The 16,663-nt window shown below is 35.0% G+C and overlaps 1 protein-coding gene across 1 annotated transcript in view; it reads left to right on the forward strand.

Moving 5' to 3' along the window:
• CNTLN (centlein, centrosomal protein) overlaps nt 1-16,663 on the forward strand; it is a 340,217-nt gene that overhangs the window by 261,310 nt on the left and 62,244 nt on the right. The window contains exons 13-17 of the mRNA XM_009328161.1: nt 2,243-2,292; nt 7,311-7,402; nt 10,280-10,800; nt 13,342-13,516; nt 16,537-16,624. Coding sequence (XP_009326436.1) covers nt 2,243-2,292; nt 7,311-7,402; nt 10,280-10,800; nt 13,342-13,516; nt 16,537-16,624 — 926 coding nt within the window. The remainder of the gene's footprint in view (nt 1-2,242; nt 2,293-7,310; nt 7,403-10,279; nt 10,801-13,341; nt 13,517-16,536; nt 16,625-16,663) is intronic.

Consider the following 16,663-nt stretch of genomic DNA (forward strand, 5'->3'; position numbering starts at 1 on the left):
TTTGTTGGGGAAGCATCAGTGTGGCTTCTGTGAAGGGAAATCCTGCTTCATTAACCTGCTGGAATTGCAGAAGGGTGACAATAACCATCTGGCTAAAATCTGATCTATATTTTCCAATTGCATTTGACAAGGGTCCACATGAAAGGTTATAAAGAAATTCCATTCCTGCAGGATTGGAGGAAAGGTCCTTTTAGCAACAGGGAACCAGTTAAAGCAGAGGAAACAAAGGGTAGTGCTTATGTGCCACTTTCAGGATGGAAAAATGGAGTCAGACTGCAGAAACTGTTAGGCCTGTGCTCTTCCCTGGGTAGCATCTGCTTTTGCCTCTGCTGCAGACAGAGCACTGGTGATGGATGGACCCAGCACTGGTCTAACCCATTTGGGCATTTCTAGCATTCATGCAAGCCAGTTATTGACTTGTATGGGTTGGATCTTGTATTACCCATTGTAATTCCTTGTCTAGGCTTGCCTGAAGTATTTCCAGCTTACATATATCATAACTTCAGTTGGAGACTATTTCACAGACAAATGAATTTATTTGGAAGTGCTTCAGATATTCAGACTGTAAACCTAACCCTTTACTTATTTCATATCTTTTATTTACTTCTGCATGTCTTTCATCACCCTAAAAAAATTCTTTATGTAAAAGTTAACTTTTTTAAAAAATCTTGTACAATTATCATTGTATCCTTGTCCCTTAGTGTGTAGGGAGGCAGGATGTATGTATATATGCATGTAAACGTGTGTTCATTTAAATAATGCTTTTAAAGTTGAAAAATAACATGTTCAGAAGATAGAGATTCAAACAGGAAGGATTCTAAAGTCTCATTAATTCACTCCCTTGCATTCATGTAATGTTGAATACACTCTTTAGTTACATAGACAGAGAATGTTTTTTCAAGGAAGCATGTTGCCATTCAGTACAAAAAAGAGAACATGCTATGAGGAGTTAGGACTATGGAGGTAAAGGGCACTGTAGTCTGTGTTGTAGAAATTGATGATGACTGAGGCATGGAGAATGAAAAAAGAGCAAAGAAAGTCAACCTGTGAAGGCAGCTGAATGATCCTGAAAATAGCTGGAGTCTTATGTTACTTTAACTTTTCACGTTTCTCATTTTCTTTGTGCTTCATGTGAGACTGTGGGATGTGAATTGCAATGTTTAGAGTTACAGCTGAGTGAGAGATGCATTAAATATATAATATCCTTTAAAATACTGTGTATACTGAAAGACTTTTTTTTTTCAACCCATTCCTTAAGTTAGCAGATATTTTGGCTGGATTTTCTTTGTGCCTTATCTCAGAGGGATTTTGTAAAGCATAAATTTCTTGTGAAGCAGTTAGGTGCTGCTGTTCAGAGTACAGCAGAAAAGGCTGTGAGGAAATTAGCAATCCAACCTTCAGAACGGAGCTAGAATAATGTGTATTGTATAGGATGAGGTTATATTTTAAGCAAAATCTGCATATTAAATGACTGCCCTCTGTTCTGTGTGCTGTAGAATCCTAGGCTAAAATAGGTGGGGATCTTATTGCTAAAATAGTGCACAACTATATAATTAAAGATTGTGTCAGAAAACACAAGTATAAATGAACCATTTAAATTAATGTCTTTCATTCTAGCATTTCCCAATTTGACTTTGAAACTTTAGCATTGGTATTCTGGCAATTTTATTTGTATGTAATTTTAATAAAATGAAAAAACAGTAATTCAGGTATTTTGTTGTATGAACCTTAACTGGTTGATATTACAGAATAAACTATAGTAGTAATATAGTAGTAGATCAGGGCTGGAAAAGGGGAGGCGAGATTTTGTTAATAAGTTCTAAATAGTTGCTGGAAAAAGAGGAATGGTAAGATATATCTGCACAAGGTTGGCTGGTGGTTTCCTGTGAAACTGCATACTTATTCCCCTCTTAACAGGATTCTACCTCCTACCAGTCTCCTTTTCATCTTGAGCATTTCCTTACCTAAAAAGGACCGGCTGAAACTTCTTAGTGTATGTTACAACCAACATTATATCTGAATTTTGTATATTCAGATTTATAAATTTTAATCAGCTGTTATACAAACGATTCTTTATGTTTGAAGTATGCTAATTGTTGTCAAATTAGAACTAATTCCTGGGTGTTCACAACTTTTTCCCCAGTAATATATTGATATGGTTTTGGTTTAATTTTTTTAATGGTTTTAGTGGTGTCTATGTGATTGTTCTGTGGTTCTTACTTTTTTATTTCCCCTTTTGTAGACTGAATCTTGAAGAAGAACTGGATCAGATGAAAGTACACCAATCTGTGGGTAAGTTCACAATACAGGAGTTTAACTAGGTTTACAACAAAAAAGGAAAGTTATAGTACTTTTTATGTGTATATGTATTCTGTTAGAAATATTAAATTTAAGGTTATTTTCTCTCCAAAGGTTAATTTCTTTTTCTTGAATGTGTATTTTGTAAGCATAAGACTGTACATATTCTTATTTCAAGGTATGTTTACCCTTAAGTTCTCCACGTGCCTATTAAATCAATGACAATTTTTATATACAGATATGTTTGCAACTTATGTGTATATACTACATACAAGATTAATTATGTTTAAAATATCTATGTATATGTTTATAAATATATATGTGTAAAATTTAAAACGTTTATATGTTTGTGAAGCTTTGTCCAGAATGTGAAATGGTTTTTGCAGTATTGAAATGCAGTGATACAGAAATTCCATGCTCATTCAGACTTCTTTTTTAATACTAGTCTCACAAAGTATGTGAATTTGAAAGTAAATAAAAATGGTGGAACTCTTATAAGAATTGATCATTAATATCTTCTTTTATACCTTTACAATCTTTACAATAGTTGATGGTTCTGTGAAGATGGGTCTTTGTCAATCAGATGGGTAATATATTACCATTGCCTCTCCATCACTCTTCTGATTCTTTGTATTATTTTCTGTTCTTGAATGGTCTGGGAGAAGTATTCAAGAATGCATAGTTACAGTCCAGCTGGGTGTCACGTCTGTGGTGAATTCTTTATGCACAGTATTGTGCAAAGGAAAGGAGTAGGAGACTTGGAGAAGTACTCTGCATGTTCTTAGCAATAAAGCCTTACCATTCTTTATCCCAATTTTCTGCTGTTGGTTGTTTTCTTTTTTTGTGATAATGCTGGCCACTTGAATGAAAAAATAAAGATTTTTTTTTTCCTTTATTTTAAATTTGTTTTATAGTATCTATAAAATTAAAACTAAGTGGAAATATCCAGATGCTGAAGACTGAAAGTTACTGTTTTCTTTTGTGTTACTTCTTATGTGTTACTTTCATAGCTCCAGATAGAGCTGAAGGGAACTAGTGAAGGTTTCAAATACTGACTTTAAAAATCACTTCCTTGTTTTTGCCAATTTAGTCAGTCTTTGCACAGAGAGAAATGGAAAGGCAATCAGCGGTGAGAAGGAGTTGAGGGCCTGCTGAGCAATAACCATGCGTTTCCAAAAAACAGTCAGATCCCTGAAACTGCCAGTTCTTGACATGTTTAGTGCTTTAACAATTAGTCTTTTATTCATTCTTTTTTTGTTATCTTTTCAGGTTAAAACACATCTTCTTTTAAAAGTGTGTGGGTGGATACACAATTCTAGTTTGGTTATTGGGATGATGATTAATTGTTGTTATATTGGGACTGATAAAAAGGGTTAAATTACTAGTGAAGTGTTTTAGGCAAATTTTATTTACCTTTTCCAGTATTTGTTGTTATAGGTATCGTTTAGATGAACGGGAAATTTTTTATAAGATACAAAATCAAGTCCAAAGATATGTATTAAGCCGCACTTTTTGTTAGCACATGACTGAGCTGATTCCAGCCATTTTCAAACTTTTACCAATTGAAATATAAAAAAAATAGTTGCTCATCCAGTCTATAAAAAGTAATTTCCTTGTTGTTCCCCTTGTAAATCCTACGGTGTTGCAGTGTGGTGGACACTTTTATCAATTGGTTGACATTTTCTAGAAGACTACACCATAGCGACTGGAGCTGGATGTCCATCTTTGAGCATAAATGAGTGTATGTGAGCAATCCTTGCTCATGCATTAAGAAAGTGTGTACATCCTCTGCCCTAAAATGGGTATTAAATGCCTTTGTCTTCCCAAATAGAAGTACAACCTCAGGTCTGTTATCTGTAATTTGCTGAGTCCAAACTTGATATAGTCTAAATATACTTTGTTCACAGTCTTAGTAAGTATGTTTTCTTTTCTAAAAGGAAACCTGACATGAAGTTACTCAGCTTATCAATAATGTTGGAATTTACTTTCACCTTAGCAGGTACCTGTTTCCATCAAGCATTCTAACATCAAGGGATAAATTCTGAAAAAAGTGGCTGAGCCTAGCTGTATTGAAAAAGATAGGCTCTATCCTCTTGCTTGATTAGATATCAGTTGTGTTTGTCAGGAGTAAATACTGGATAACTTTGTTGCTCTTCCATATCATTTTTCAAACCCTGCTGGTCAAAGATGAAGGAGGTCAGGGGAAAAGGAAACTCTGCTCCTGCCGTTCGCGATTTCTTTCCATTCTGATTCAGTTGTCCAAGGTGTCCCTTTCGCCATTGCCAATTATTTTCCAGTACTCATCAAATCCAAATTCACTATTCATGCTATTCATATCATTATGTGTGTACGAATGTAAAGAATATGTTGGCAGGCACTCATGCCATTTCCTCCAAAAGCAGGAAAGTGGGTCCATCTAATTCTATCCAGAAAAATAGCAAGTGCCTTATTAAAAGGAGGTAAACTGTTGGCCCCCTATTTCTTCAAGGAGGCAGTTTGAAGGCTTCTTTCATTTGACACTTCTGAATCTACCGTCTCCCCAGCTCATGTGTGAGAGTGGTGTTCCCTTCTTCTGGTCTTCACAGTGGTTTTTCCCACCAGCTGTTTCAGATTTAGCACATTTTTGGGAGCATGGGTGGCTACCACCAGAGTCAGTAACACAGTGGCTTTCTCCATCACAGCACCTCCTGTATGTCAGGGGAATCCTTCACCTGGTGCATACTGGAGGCAAAAATCTCATTCTTTTGATGGTTCATCTACATACTCTATGAGTGACTAATACGCAGCTGGGTTTTTTTGAAACCAATAGTTTTTTCTCTGTGTAAAAAGCCTTTCTGCAAATACTAGTAGTGAACTGTAGTATCATAGTTCAAGTACCATTTTGGCAGCAGTGTTAGAACTAAGTCATCATCAGATTTGGTGACTGTTAATTAGGAATTAAGTGTTACGTTCTTAAGCTGGCAGTTAACTATGTTTTCTCAGTGGGATGTAAGTATACTTCTGTAAGACCACAGTAATCTGATGACTGAAGATAGTGGGGTTTATGACTTGTGGGTCTATTCCTTGAGGGAGAACTTGGTATTTTTTTATGTAGGAGTATGATGGGTAGAGCATATGTCTTGCTGAGTAGCCTGATATGATGAATCTTTCAGCTATCATAGACAGACAGTTATAGGCAATGCTGTTCCATTGCCTCCCTAACCAATTCCTGTGAACAATTACCTAACGATTAGAAGGCAGGGGGGGATAAGGGGGCTGAATAGGCCATTTATTTTCTGCTCGATAGAATGGGTTATGCATCAGTGACCTTTGGCTTTTATTTAATTTATGTTGCTTATGATTTCTGTGATAATACTGAACATGTATAATCTTTTCTATCTATTTGGCAGTAGTATTCTTTATTCTCTGCATATAATATGTTTATTTATAGATAGAGTTTCAAATTGTATTTTAATACATCCACATAATAAACATAACACCTTGTGTGCTTTGATCAGTTTCTTTGACTATGGGAAATAATTTTTCTTTTCAGTGGATTACAGTAAATGCTGATATAAAAGCTGCAGCAAACATTCAAATGAGTGAATATTTAGAAAAAGATGAAAAGCATGTTCATATTATCTTTGTGTGTTACTTAAAGAATGTTGTAAATGTATGCAGTACCACTGTGCTGGGGGACTGTAGTCTGAAATAACATGGGAACTAACATATTAATATCAAGGTAAAGGTACATATTCCCCAGATGCATAGTTTTACCTTTTTCAGCTTTTATTATCTTTAGAATAGTGTTCCATTTATTTCATGAATACAGAAGTATTAATTGGCCATGACATGTTCCAAAGACAAAAGAAAGGTCTAATTCACTCTAACAAACTTGTTAGTCACTGTTTATATCAAGAGGATTGTGAATCTACAGAGAGTAACACTGTTTTCTTCTACACTTGCTTTGTTTATAAATCAAAAGTTTTTAAGTGACCTGCAGTGTCTGCTTGTAGTTTGAAATGATACTTCTAAAGCAGACCTCCACCATGTAGCACAGATATTTATCCCTTAAGATAATCCTTTAAGTTAATTTGGGGGGAAGAAGGGCAAGAGAAGAAATGTGAGTATGGTGGTGTTTTTACAGTGTTGGGATTTTTTATTGTTTAACGTAATATTTCATATTCTAAGAAAAAGTCCTTCTGAGGTATGTAATTGCTCATTTCTGTGAGCAGTGGGCAATTTGTGAATACTAAGATCTTGGTTCAAATCTAAACAGAATGTATTTTACTTCTGATTTACCCTACGTGTTAGTACTTCTAAACTTTTTCTTAGCATTCTTCTCTATGAATAGATCTAATTTTTAACTTGTCTTTTTTTGTGGGATTTTTAGCAGCTGAAGTGCATAGCTGTCTGTGAGAGTGATGCTTAGAGTCATGTTCACTCTCATTAATTGTATCAATTTCTAATTGTTATGAATCCACAGTATTACAATGGAATGATTTGTGTGATTTATCTGGTGAAGTACATGATCTTTCACTTAACAAAAAAAGGGGTTTAAAGTTTTCATCCATCCTAATTCTGTTACTGTTTGCTTTGTTCACCAATCACTCTGATCCTCCTAGCAGGGGACAAGACCTAGAGAACAAAACTGGTAGTGACTGTGTAGATAAAAAGGCAATGAATTCTGCTTTTAAGGCATAGAGGGAATAGTCTATAAAAGAATAAAAATCAGAATGAAAGTACAGCGTCTTTAACCTGCAGATCTATTGTACCTTTGAAAAGCTTGTACTCTGAAAAAAACATACTGTGGTGCTACAAAGATTCATAATTATGTGACAGAACTCTTTGAAAAGAGGTCACTCTTTAGAAACTGACCAAAAGGCTTGTCAAGAAAATAGACCACATTATAAATGCGGAAGTAAAGAATGCATTTCGTTAAAATGTCTAGGTATTGTTTTAGTGAAATACCAGGTGTCACAATGTATTTTATTTATTCTCTGATAGAGATATGTTATTTTTTTTTCTGATAGAACCACTTTTTAAACTTAGTGAAGATGATGGGGTCAAGAACAGTACTCCAGAGAGGAATATGAAAGAAGTTTCACGTCAGATGTTACAGAAGGTAAGATACCAACCCCAGCAAACAGATATAAATTTTAATATAAGAATCATATATATATAAGTCAGTACTAATGAATTTAGGCCATGATTTTCCTTTCCTAATTCAAAAATATGGATTTCCAAAATTGTGTCAGAAATGAATTCAAGTGAAGTAGCTGTGAATGTATCATATGAGATAAACATTGTTAATGTCAGAGAAAATTAAAAGAATGTTTAGAGGTATAATGTTAAAAACTAACAAATTATCTAAATTGGAAGTAAGACATGCTTAGCATTTTACCACTTCTAAGTTCAGAAACCTTCATTTTTTTTCTGAGTATTTAACTTTACATGATATCAGGTGTTAATCTCCACAGAGCTTTTGCTACAGAACAAAATTGATGCATAATAGTGATAAATCCACTTTTTGTTGTATTTAAATTCTAGCACAACATTGTATATGCAAATATTTTTTACAGATGTGGGTTTATCACTCTTTTCACAAGATAGTACCGTATGCATTTAGTGTTCTTTGGCTTAGCAAATATGATGAGTATTTAATCTTTACTGCTCAACATTCTACATGTTTTACCTCATACAGTAACAAGATGTTCTTAACTAGTTGGTATTTGTATTGATATTTGTAATATACACAAGTAGTTTAGTATGTTAACAGGTGTTCACTTAAGAGGGCTCACTTGTATTTTACCATATGTTTTGTTTGCCGCAAAGAAAAGACATCCTTCAAACAGTATCATGCCTTTTCTTTGTCATTTTGCAAAACAATATTTGTTTAATTACTTATAAATCTTTAAAAGCATGCTTAAACTGAATAAACACAAATCTATAACTTTGAATGTCAGTTTGGATATGTCTATTTATTTTTTATTTGTGAATTAACTTGTAGAAAGTGTGGTAATTTACAGCAGATGATGTGATTGCATATACTTGTAACACTTGCCATATGGTCAGGCAATGAAGGCTGTCATCTCGTTATTACTGAATGACAAACATCATGTTAAAATAATAACACACAGAATAGGAAGTGCTCACATTCATTTATCTTAAGGTAGAGTGAGTAATTGAAATAATATGAATGCTACCATCTGAAATATCACACAGTTTATGCTTGCTTATCATCTATATTTCAGAACTATAATTTTGTTTGCCAGGTACTACATAATTTTTATCTCTATGGATATACAGAGTTATGATAGTACCTTAGGGATAGGTGTAGAAGCTATTCATTGTTTGTTTCCTTCCAGCTGTCATACATGACTTTAATGCTAGTGAGTGCAAAAGGTTGCTTTAAAGAACTGAGAAAATAATAGCAGAATCTCAGTTTAGGAAGGTGGTTGAAGAAAAGTACTGGTCTAACTCCTTATCTTTGGGGAGGAAAGTAGAAACTATGATTTTAATCATAAAACTTGATTTCACTGAAGCATTTGGAAAAATCCCTTTTGTTTCTAATTTCACCCAATAATTTTATGTAGCCATAAGGCAATCTTTCTTCATTGTGGGAGTGCTATGAATTTCCATAAAGGAAGGTAGCAATGGATAGGCATGTATATTAAAGGTTTGCTATCAAATTCAAAAATTCAGTATCAAATTCACAAATCTACGTGAAGTTTGAGCAGCTCTTGCCCTAATTTACTCTGTACGTTAAGACCTTTCATTTATCTGAATAAAATCTGTAGTACCCACTTCATAAATCATACTATAAGTTTTAAAATAATTTAAATGCATTGGCAAAATGTCCTTGCAGAAACATGTAGCATTTATTGAGAAATACTATGGTTTCAGTATTTTCAATGTCAAAGCAAGTTTTGACATTTCGTATTGCTCCAAAGTGATGGAATTGGCCAGTATTTTACAAGGTGAGTAGCTGAAGTTGGCCACATGCATTCTACTAAGGCTCCTTGAAAAATAGTCTCTTCTACCCATGTCCAGAAAAATCTAGGGCACCTGGCACTGTCCCTAGTGGAAGAGTGGCGATGGAGCTTGTACAAAACCAACCAAAAATATTTCTCCAAAATGACTAAGTGGTTACTGAGCACAAAATTCACTCTCATGGCCTTTACAAGCTTCTGGGGAAATCTCACAGAATAGATGTTCATTTTAGTATCTGCTAAAATTAAAATTGCCCCTTGTTTCTGGAAATTGTGGGGTTTGGTTGTAACTTTAGGCAAATATTCCATAAGAACATTGAGAATTAATTTATTGTTAATGGCCTTGAATATGTTTAAACCTCAAAAGACTTTACAAACAAAGCACATGCATCCTATATAAGTAGAATATGTTTCTTCAAACTATAGACGAGAAGCTTGTAAAGTGGCTTCATTGGCGTAGGATAGATTTTCCCTTTCTGTGAATAGAAAATAAATTTCAGCCTTCGTATTCTGTAGGTGCTGAACTTCTGATAGCTCTTGCCATGATTTGTTTGGGGTTTTTTGGAAGATCAAGTTAATATTTAATTTGTGTATTTACAACACTTGGAAGAACTTGTTGATTTAGATAGCTAGTGCAAAATTGTCTGTATTTCAAAATAGTTTTCCTTCAGAATATGTTTTTTTAAATTCAATTAGTATGTATAACCAAATCAGTAATGAGCTCAAGATGCCTCAGGAAGGTTCATTAGCATACTTAAACTTCTGTGTCACTTTGCCTGGAATTTTAACTTCTTTTACCATCTGCCCTTTGTTCAACAGCTGTATTATTGCAGCTAAAATGTTTTCATCAGCACTACGTTAGAATTATTTTTAAATTAAGGAGTATAGATTGCTTTTGTCCTTGTGCTTAATGTAGTATTATTGTCATATAATAAATACATTTGAAAACATAGGTTTTTTTCCTACTAGATAGGCTGAAATATTATGAATGCTAAAATTGCTTTTGTTAGGTACAACAACTAGAAAGAAGATTCAAAGCTATTGAAGGGGAATTAAAGAAACAGAAAGAAGTAAATAAAGACTTACTGAAGGAGAAAAATTATTTGAAAGCATCTTTAAAAGTGCAAAAGGAGGATACAGACACAAGAGAAAGAGAGCTGGAAACGCTACTTACGAGGATTTGTGAAATAAAAAAAGACAAAGCAGAACTTCAGTTAGTGATTGATGAGCAGGAAAAAGAAGCTGCCTCTTTGAAGAGGCAAGTGGCAGAAGCTAACAGGTTGAAAAATGAAAATGAAGATTTGCTGAGTCAATTGCAGGAGCTGAAGTGTTTGCTGGATGAAGCCAAAGCAGTGGCAACCTCTGGGCAATGTAATTGCAAGATAACAGGCACCAAGGTTAAATTAAAAACAGCTAAGAAAAAGAGCTCCTTGGGACATCATGGAGCTTTTCTCAAACAGTCCATCAAGGTTATGAGTAATGTATTTGAGAACTTCAGTAAGGACGGCTGGGAGGATGTGAGTGAAAGCAGGTACGGCTCTCATTAACTTAGCCCTGTAGAGGGGACACTGTGCATATGTAAAGCACTAGCAAATGGAGATTGAATTTCAACTACTGTTGATTTGGTATTCAAAAAAAATACTGTCAGATCCTTTGAAATATCTTGGGAGGTCTTGTTCTGAGCTTATTGACTGAAATTTGCATGCAAAATTAGCCACAACTGTATGAGTATTTGAATAGGTGCCAGGAAACCCAAAAGAAGGCAATGCTTGATTTCTTCCAGTGATGCTATTTTCATGCAGTCATGAGGCTTGAAATTGACAGTTTGGCAGGTTGATTTAATTTGCTGGCCCTTTGCATATTCACCACTGACAGCTAAGGATTCCCAGGCAAGCCTACTAAGTCAGTTTAGTTATCTTGTGACATGCCGACCCGGGAGGAGAAACATTTTTTCTCCTTAATTTAGTTAGATAAATTTTGAATGACCCATTTCAGCTTGCTAGCAGATGTCTACAAGCTGTTTAACATCCTTTAAATTAAGAACCATCCACACTAATTATTTCATGTATGTTTTATGCACAGTCATTGTACTAACTTTAATTGAATGATGGTTAAAAATCAGTTCTTTAAAGGTAATTGTTACTGCATAGAGTCCCAGTCGTGAGTCACAAGGCCCTCAGAAAATTGCACTGGCAAGATTCTTAAATGTTTAGAATTTTTGCTTCTGCTTCTATTTGTCCATGTGCACTTGAGGAGGCAGCAGTAAGCCACTAGGTAAATGGGTATCACACCTTGTCTTTCCATACTTTGTCCTAAGAGACATGCAAATAAATTTCTTAAGCCTGTGTTTACACAAAATGTAGAGAAGGTGACAAAAGAGTAAAGAAAATGGAATAGGCTTCTTAGGCTTCATGTTGGCTTTATATGTCATATGGAGCAAATCAACAGTGGCAAATGAAGCCCTTCTGCTGCTTTTATCTGTGCAAAATAGGGGGTTCCTGAACACAGTATCTTGAGAGAGAAAACATGTTAAGAACAAAGTAATTTGTCAGTTGCTATCATTAATGTAAAGCTTGTTTGTTTTTCTGTTGCAATTAGTGAGCTTTTTATTTAATTTACTATGTTTTGCTTTTTAAGAACAAAATTGAGCAAACAAATTGTCATTGCAATTTGAGTTTGAAGTGAAGTGGAAAGTAATTGTATGGCTTCAGTTGTCGTGGCTAGCTATAAATACTGCTATTGATAATTGTACAAGTATCAGGTTAGGGAATTCTTGTCGTAGAATAGTGAACATTTTTGACGGTCATGTTTCAAGGTGTCGTTCTCAACAAGTTAGGGAAATATCTTCATTTAGTTCCCTCTCTACTTTTTAATAAATACTGTTGTTTATCACTAGTAGTTGTCTCTGAGTTTCTAGATTCAAATTTTTCATGTTCTAAATAGAACATTCCTTGAAAGCATTCAGGTGAGGGAAATGTGTAGGTAGTTAGAAATATCTGTGCTACTGCAGCACCTTCAAACTATTACACTGATTTCTGTTCTTGCCAGTCAATAAGACATACCAGTGTGTCAGGATAGGTTTTGGAAAGTATAATGTGTTTCCGTATGAACTCTTTGCTTCAATTTGAGGCCTTTTCTCTGGTTAAGTAGCCTCCATCTCTAAACCATTGATTTTTATGATGGTCCAACTTAATTTGAACTCAGTTGTGCATTTTTAAATGTCTTGATTTAAAAAGTAACAAATCAAAATTACCTTCTGTCAGGCGATTCCTTCACAAATCCGTTTGCACAAATAGTGATGAATAGCCACTGATGGTATAGAAAATGATTATATCCAAGACTTCATGTTTTAAGATAGACTTCACTGAATATCAGAAAACAAATGATGATCTGGGGCAAGGCAGTGAAAAACTGGAAATTTTTCCAGTTGCAGAAGAGCACACTGAGTGCAAGTTTAAGGAAAAATTTGAAGTAGAATGAAAGTTTCAGGTCCAGTTTCTCTGCATGGCAGGCAATTTCAGTAGGACTACCAAGCTTACAGAATTTAAAAGCATTCCAAAGGGGTACTAGACAGAGATTTCACTGAAGTGTGATTTCTGAGTTTGTTTCAGTCAACACTACAGATAAAGTTCAGTTGAAACAAAGTGTTATTAAGTATTGAGCATTTGTTTGTTTTGTTATCAAATGTGAAAATGAAGGAAAGTAGAAACATAGTATATCTTTGTCAGCCATTCACAGACTAGAAGTACTATCAAGTAGTTTTTCATGTATGTCGCTTTTGTAGGCTGTAACAAAAGCTGTCCTTAGTATCAGAGTAAAGTCTCAGACTTCGATGTGTTGCAGAGTGAGATTCCATTTGACAAAGTAGAACTTGATAAGACAATTTCAGAGATTTCTCCTTTATCGTATTTGTAAACATCTGTTGAATAAGTCAACTCAGTACTGTTTGGGTTTTGTATTAGTTTCTCTTCTTTCTTGACTGTGTTATTTTCTGTGTGCTCAAGCATTGGCTGTTTGGAAATTTTAATGTTTAGCCTTATTTTGTTTTGTTTTCCTGAATGTGCTGTTGTAGTGACTCTGAAATACCAACTTCTGAAAGTTTGGAAACAGTGATTATGAAGACAGTGCAAAACATTGATCCACTGCCAGAGAGAAGTAAACAACAGGGAAAAAAGCAAATACAAGATAGTCAAAAGCCCTGCAACATTATTCATTTAGAAGGCAAAACCCAGCAGTATAATAAAAAGGTATATAATAGAACTTGTTTTGTTCTCCTGTGCAGAGTGTTGAAGTTTAATAGTTACTATTATCACTGCTGTTCCCCTCTTAATTAATTTGACTCTTGTTGTAAACTGAAAAGAAAATCTGCTTCCAGATATTCAATGGGTAGTTTCATTATAATTTAGAATATTTTCTGAACAATTAGTCTGCAAAAGTATTTGGAGGGGGGGTGTCAGGAATGCAAAAGCTGATTAAAAAATGTAAAGCTGCTGTAAGCTAGTCCTGCTGTCTCACAGTCCAGACAAAGAATGCCGCAGACATCCCATTAAACTCTCTCAATCAGAAAAGCCATACAGAACGGGGTGACCTAACCCATAACAAGGAAACGGCAACAACCCCTCTTCCCCTCTAGAAAAATGGTGTGCTGACTAATCAAGCATGAACACCTCTCAGTTCATTTGGTGTGCACAGAAAAAGTTGTCTCCATCTTAGAAAGATGCTTTTGGCTCTATCTCTGTCCAGGAGATTCTATCTAGAGAAAAGTGTGCTGTGCTTTTAGCTTCTTCTTAGCCCATTTACATTCATTGTCTAGGATTTGAACGCCTTGTCTCATTCTTAACATCTATATGCTGTTTTCTCACAGAAGAGGATCAGCTGGTCATTTCCCAGGTCTTTAGAGGCTCCATACAATCTGTAACAGATGACTCATTCTTGGACTTTGAACAGAGTCTTTTTACCTCCTGTGTTTGCCCAAATAAATCACTTCACTTCATGGAATTTAAAACACAAGCAGATATTGTTGTTTCTTAGTTCAAGAAACAGAACACTGAAACACTGAACAACTTGCTGCTGTTAGAAAACTAGTTTGAAATTCTGTTATGTGTGGTGAAATAATAAAGAGTTTGAAAACAGATTGTATTTTCTTAGTCTCCAAAATTGTAAAGCAAATACAAACTCTCTGGTCTTGTTATATATTCTTGATTGCATGTTTCCATAAAAAGATCTATTTTTCTGGCAGAAAAGTTGAAAAAAAGGAAATTCTTCTGCAACCATCTGTTGGTATAGAACACACAGTATGAGCAGGTGCACATATATGTGAAAATCTGACAGAGTGTGCCACTCTTGTTATCCTCCTAAGTGAGGATATACGAGGCAGGGAATCCAGGAGGCTCTGGTCTCTCTTGCTTGGTAGTGTAGACACAGCCAGTACCTTTCCTGTTTGCCTATATTGCATTCACTCTCTGTTCCTACTGGAAAAGACAAACACAGATATATACACGTATGTAACAAGACTGGTGGACTTGGAGCATACACAGGAAGCTCTCCAAGAGCCCTAAACAGGTAAATATGTTTCAGCAGAAGACCCCTGTTGCAGGAAAAGCACCTGAAAACATGATTTGTGAGTACAGAAGATAGCATTGCAAAAAGGTTTAGTATTGACAGTTGGGAACACCATTTTTTACAGAAATCTTAAATCCCTCCTGAGGATTTAAGGACACTCTGGCTGTGTCATGGTATTCTGGTACAAAGAGAGGCTAGAGAAATCTCCTAAGTCCTGAGCTATACCTGGGGTTGGAGATGAGATCATTTATGACACAAGGACTTTCTCAGTTTTGCCCCACATGGTGTGTATATATATATAACACCCTGTGCAGTATCAGGAGAGTTACTGGCATTCTCTTACAACTCATACATTTATCAGAGTTGTGGCCTAGAGTGGAGAGCTCCATCTTTTTGCTGCAGGCATGGATTATTTGCTCATCATCTGCTGAGAGCTCAGTTCTCTGTAACATACAATCACCATTTCAGACTAGCATCGGTCATCCAATTACATGTCTTCAGTGTTTGTAGGATCCTCTGGTCATGCTGATAGGGACTTAATACTGGTTTCCATTGTTGTCTTTGAGACATGGAATAAGATAATTAAGACACTACTTGAAGGAGACAGACCTACAAGAGCTTGACCTCCTTTGTTTTCCTTTGCTTTGGTTTTAGTCTGAAAAGTTGGCACTTACATTTCTTTCCTTTTTTTCCTAGCATATCCTATTTCCCTGTCCTTCAAATTGTGTGGTGATTGGGCAAAACTAGAATTTATGGCTAAGCTATCCTACAATGTCAGTAATTTGTTCAGTGCAGTTAATAGATAATCCGTTGCTGTTTACTCTTTTAAATTTGATGAACAGCTATTTAAGTTATGATTATTTCCAGAAATATGTTGCATGATATCACATAGAAATTGCAAACTGAAGACATTAAAAATCAGATAAATGTTGCAGAATTCCAGAACAGAAGTGTTTCAAAATACACTGGGCATTTAAGAGCCAGGAAATAGTACTTTGATTTTGGAGTAGACCATGCTTTCATATTTTCATTTTACATATTACAAGTAGCATTTTTCTTCAGCCTCTGCTTCTGTCATTGAACATTTGATAGGCTCTGGAAATAGCTGATTTTTCAAATCAGATTTTTAAAAGGCATGCAGCTGATTTTTCACATCAGATATTTAAAAGGCATGCAGCTGACTTCTGTTAAAGCCTGTACAAACACAGGGATTGTATTTGCATGTTCATATATATTCATGCATCTTCTAGTTACAGCTCAATGTCTAATCTGATCTTCCTCCTTTTGAACTAGTAAGACTGCTATTCCTTTTTACTTTCACTTAAATATTTTGAAAAATAGGATATTGTAGGCTTTCAAGTAATACACACCATCTTTTTTCCCTATGAATAAATTCGTATCTTCTCAAAAAAAAATAATGTGGGCATTAACAGACACTTCATTTTTCTCTGGAATTCTTTGGAAAGGGTTATGATTTACCTATAACAGTTTGTTATTTCTTCTACATTTGATGGGAAAGACAGAAATTTGTACTCTTCACTGGCTGATGTTGTAAGACTGATTTTCAAATTAAAATTCATTAGAATTTTGTGTATTATTTGAAGTAATTTTTGTTGTTTCAATTCAAACTGGAAAACTTTGGAGTATTGTGGTTGGTGTGCCATAATGAAGAGTTGCTAGCTTTGTGCTTCTGTTTTTTATGTAGGGCCATTCACAGAATAAAGAAAAGTTACATTCCAAGAGGAGGAAGATCTGCTGTCTCATAACATCTTATCCATCAATTCTAAGCAAAGGTAGGAATATTATATATTTTTGGCAACTTTATAAGTAAG

Source organism: Pygoscelis adeliae, unplaced genomic scaffold, assembly GCF_000699105.1.
Source record: "Pygoscelis adeliae isolate BGI_AS28 unplaced genomic scaffold, ASM69910v1 Scaffold45, whole genome shotgun sequence".
Taxonomy (NCBI): Eukaryota; Metazoa; Chordata; class Aves; order Sphenisciformes; family Spheniscidae; genus Pygoscelis; species Pygoscelis adeliae.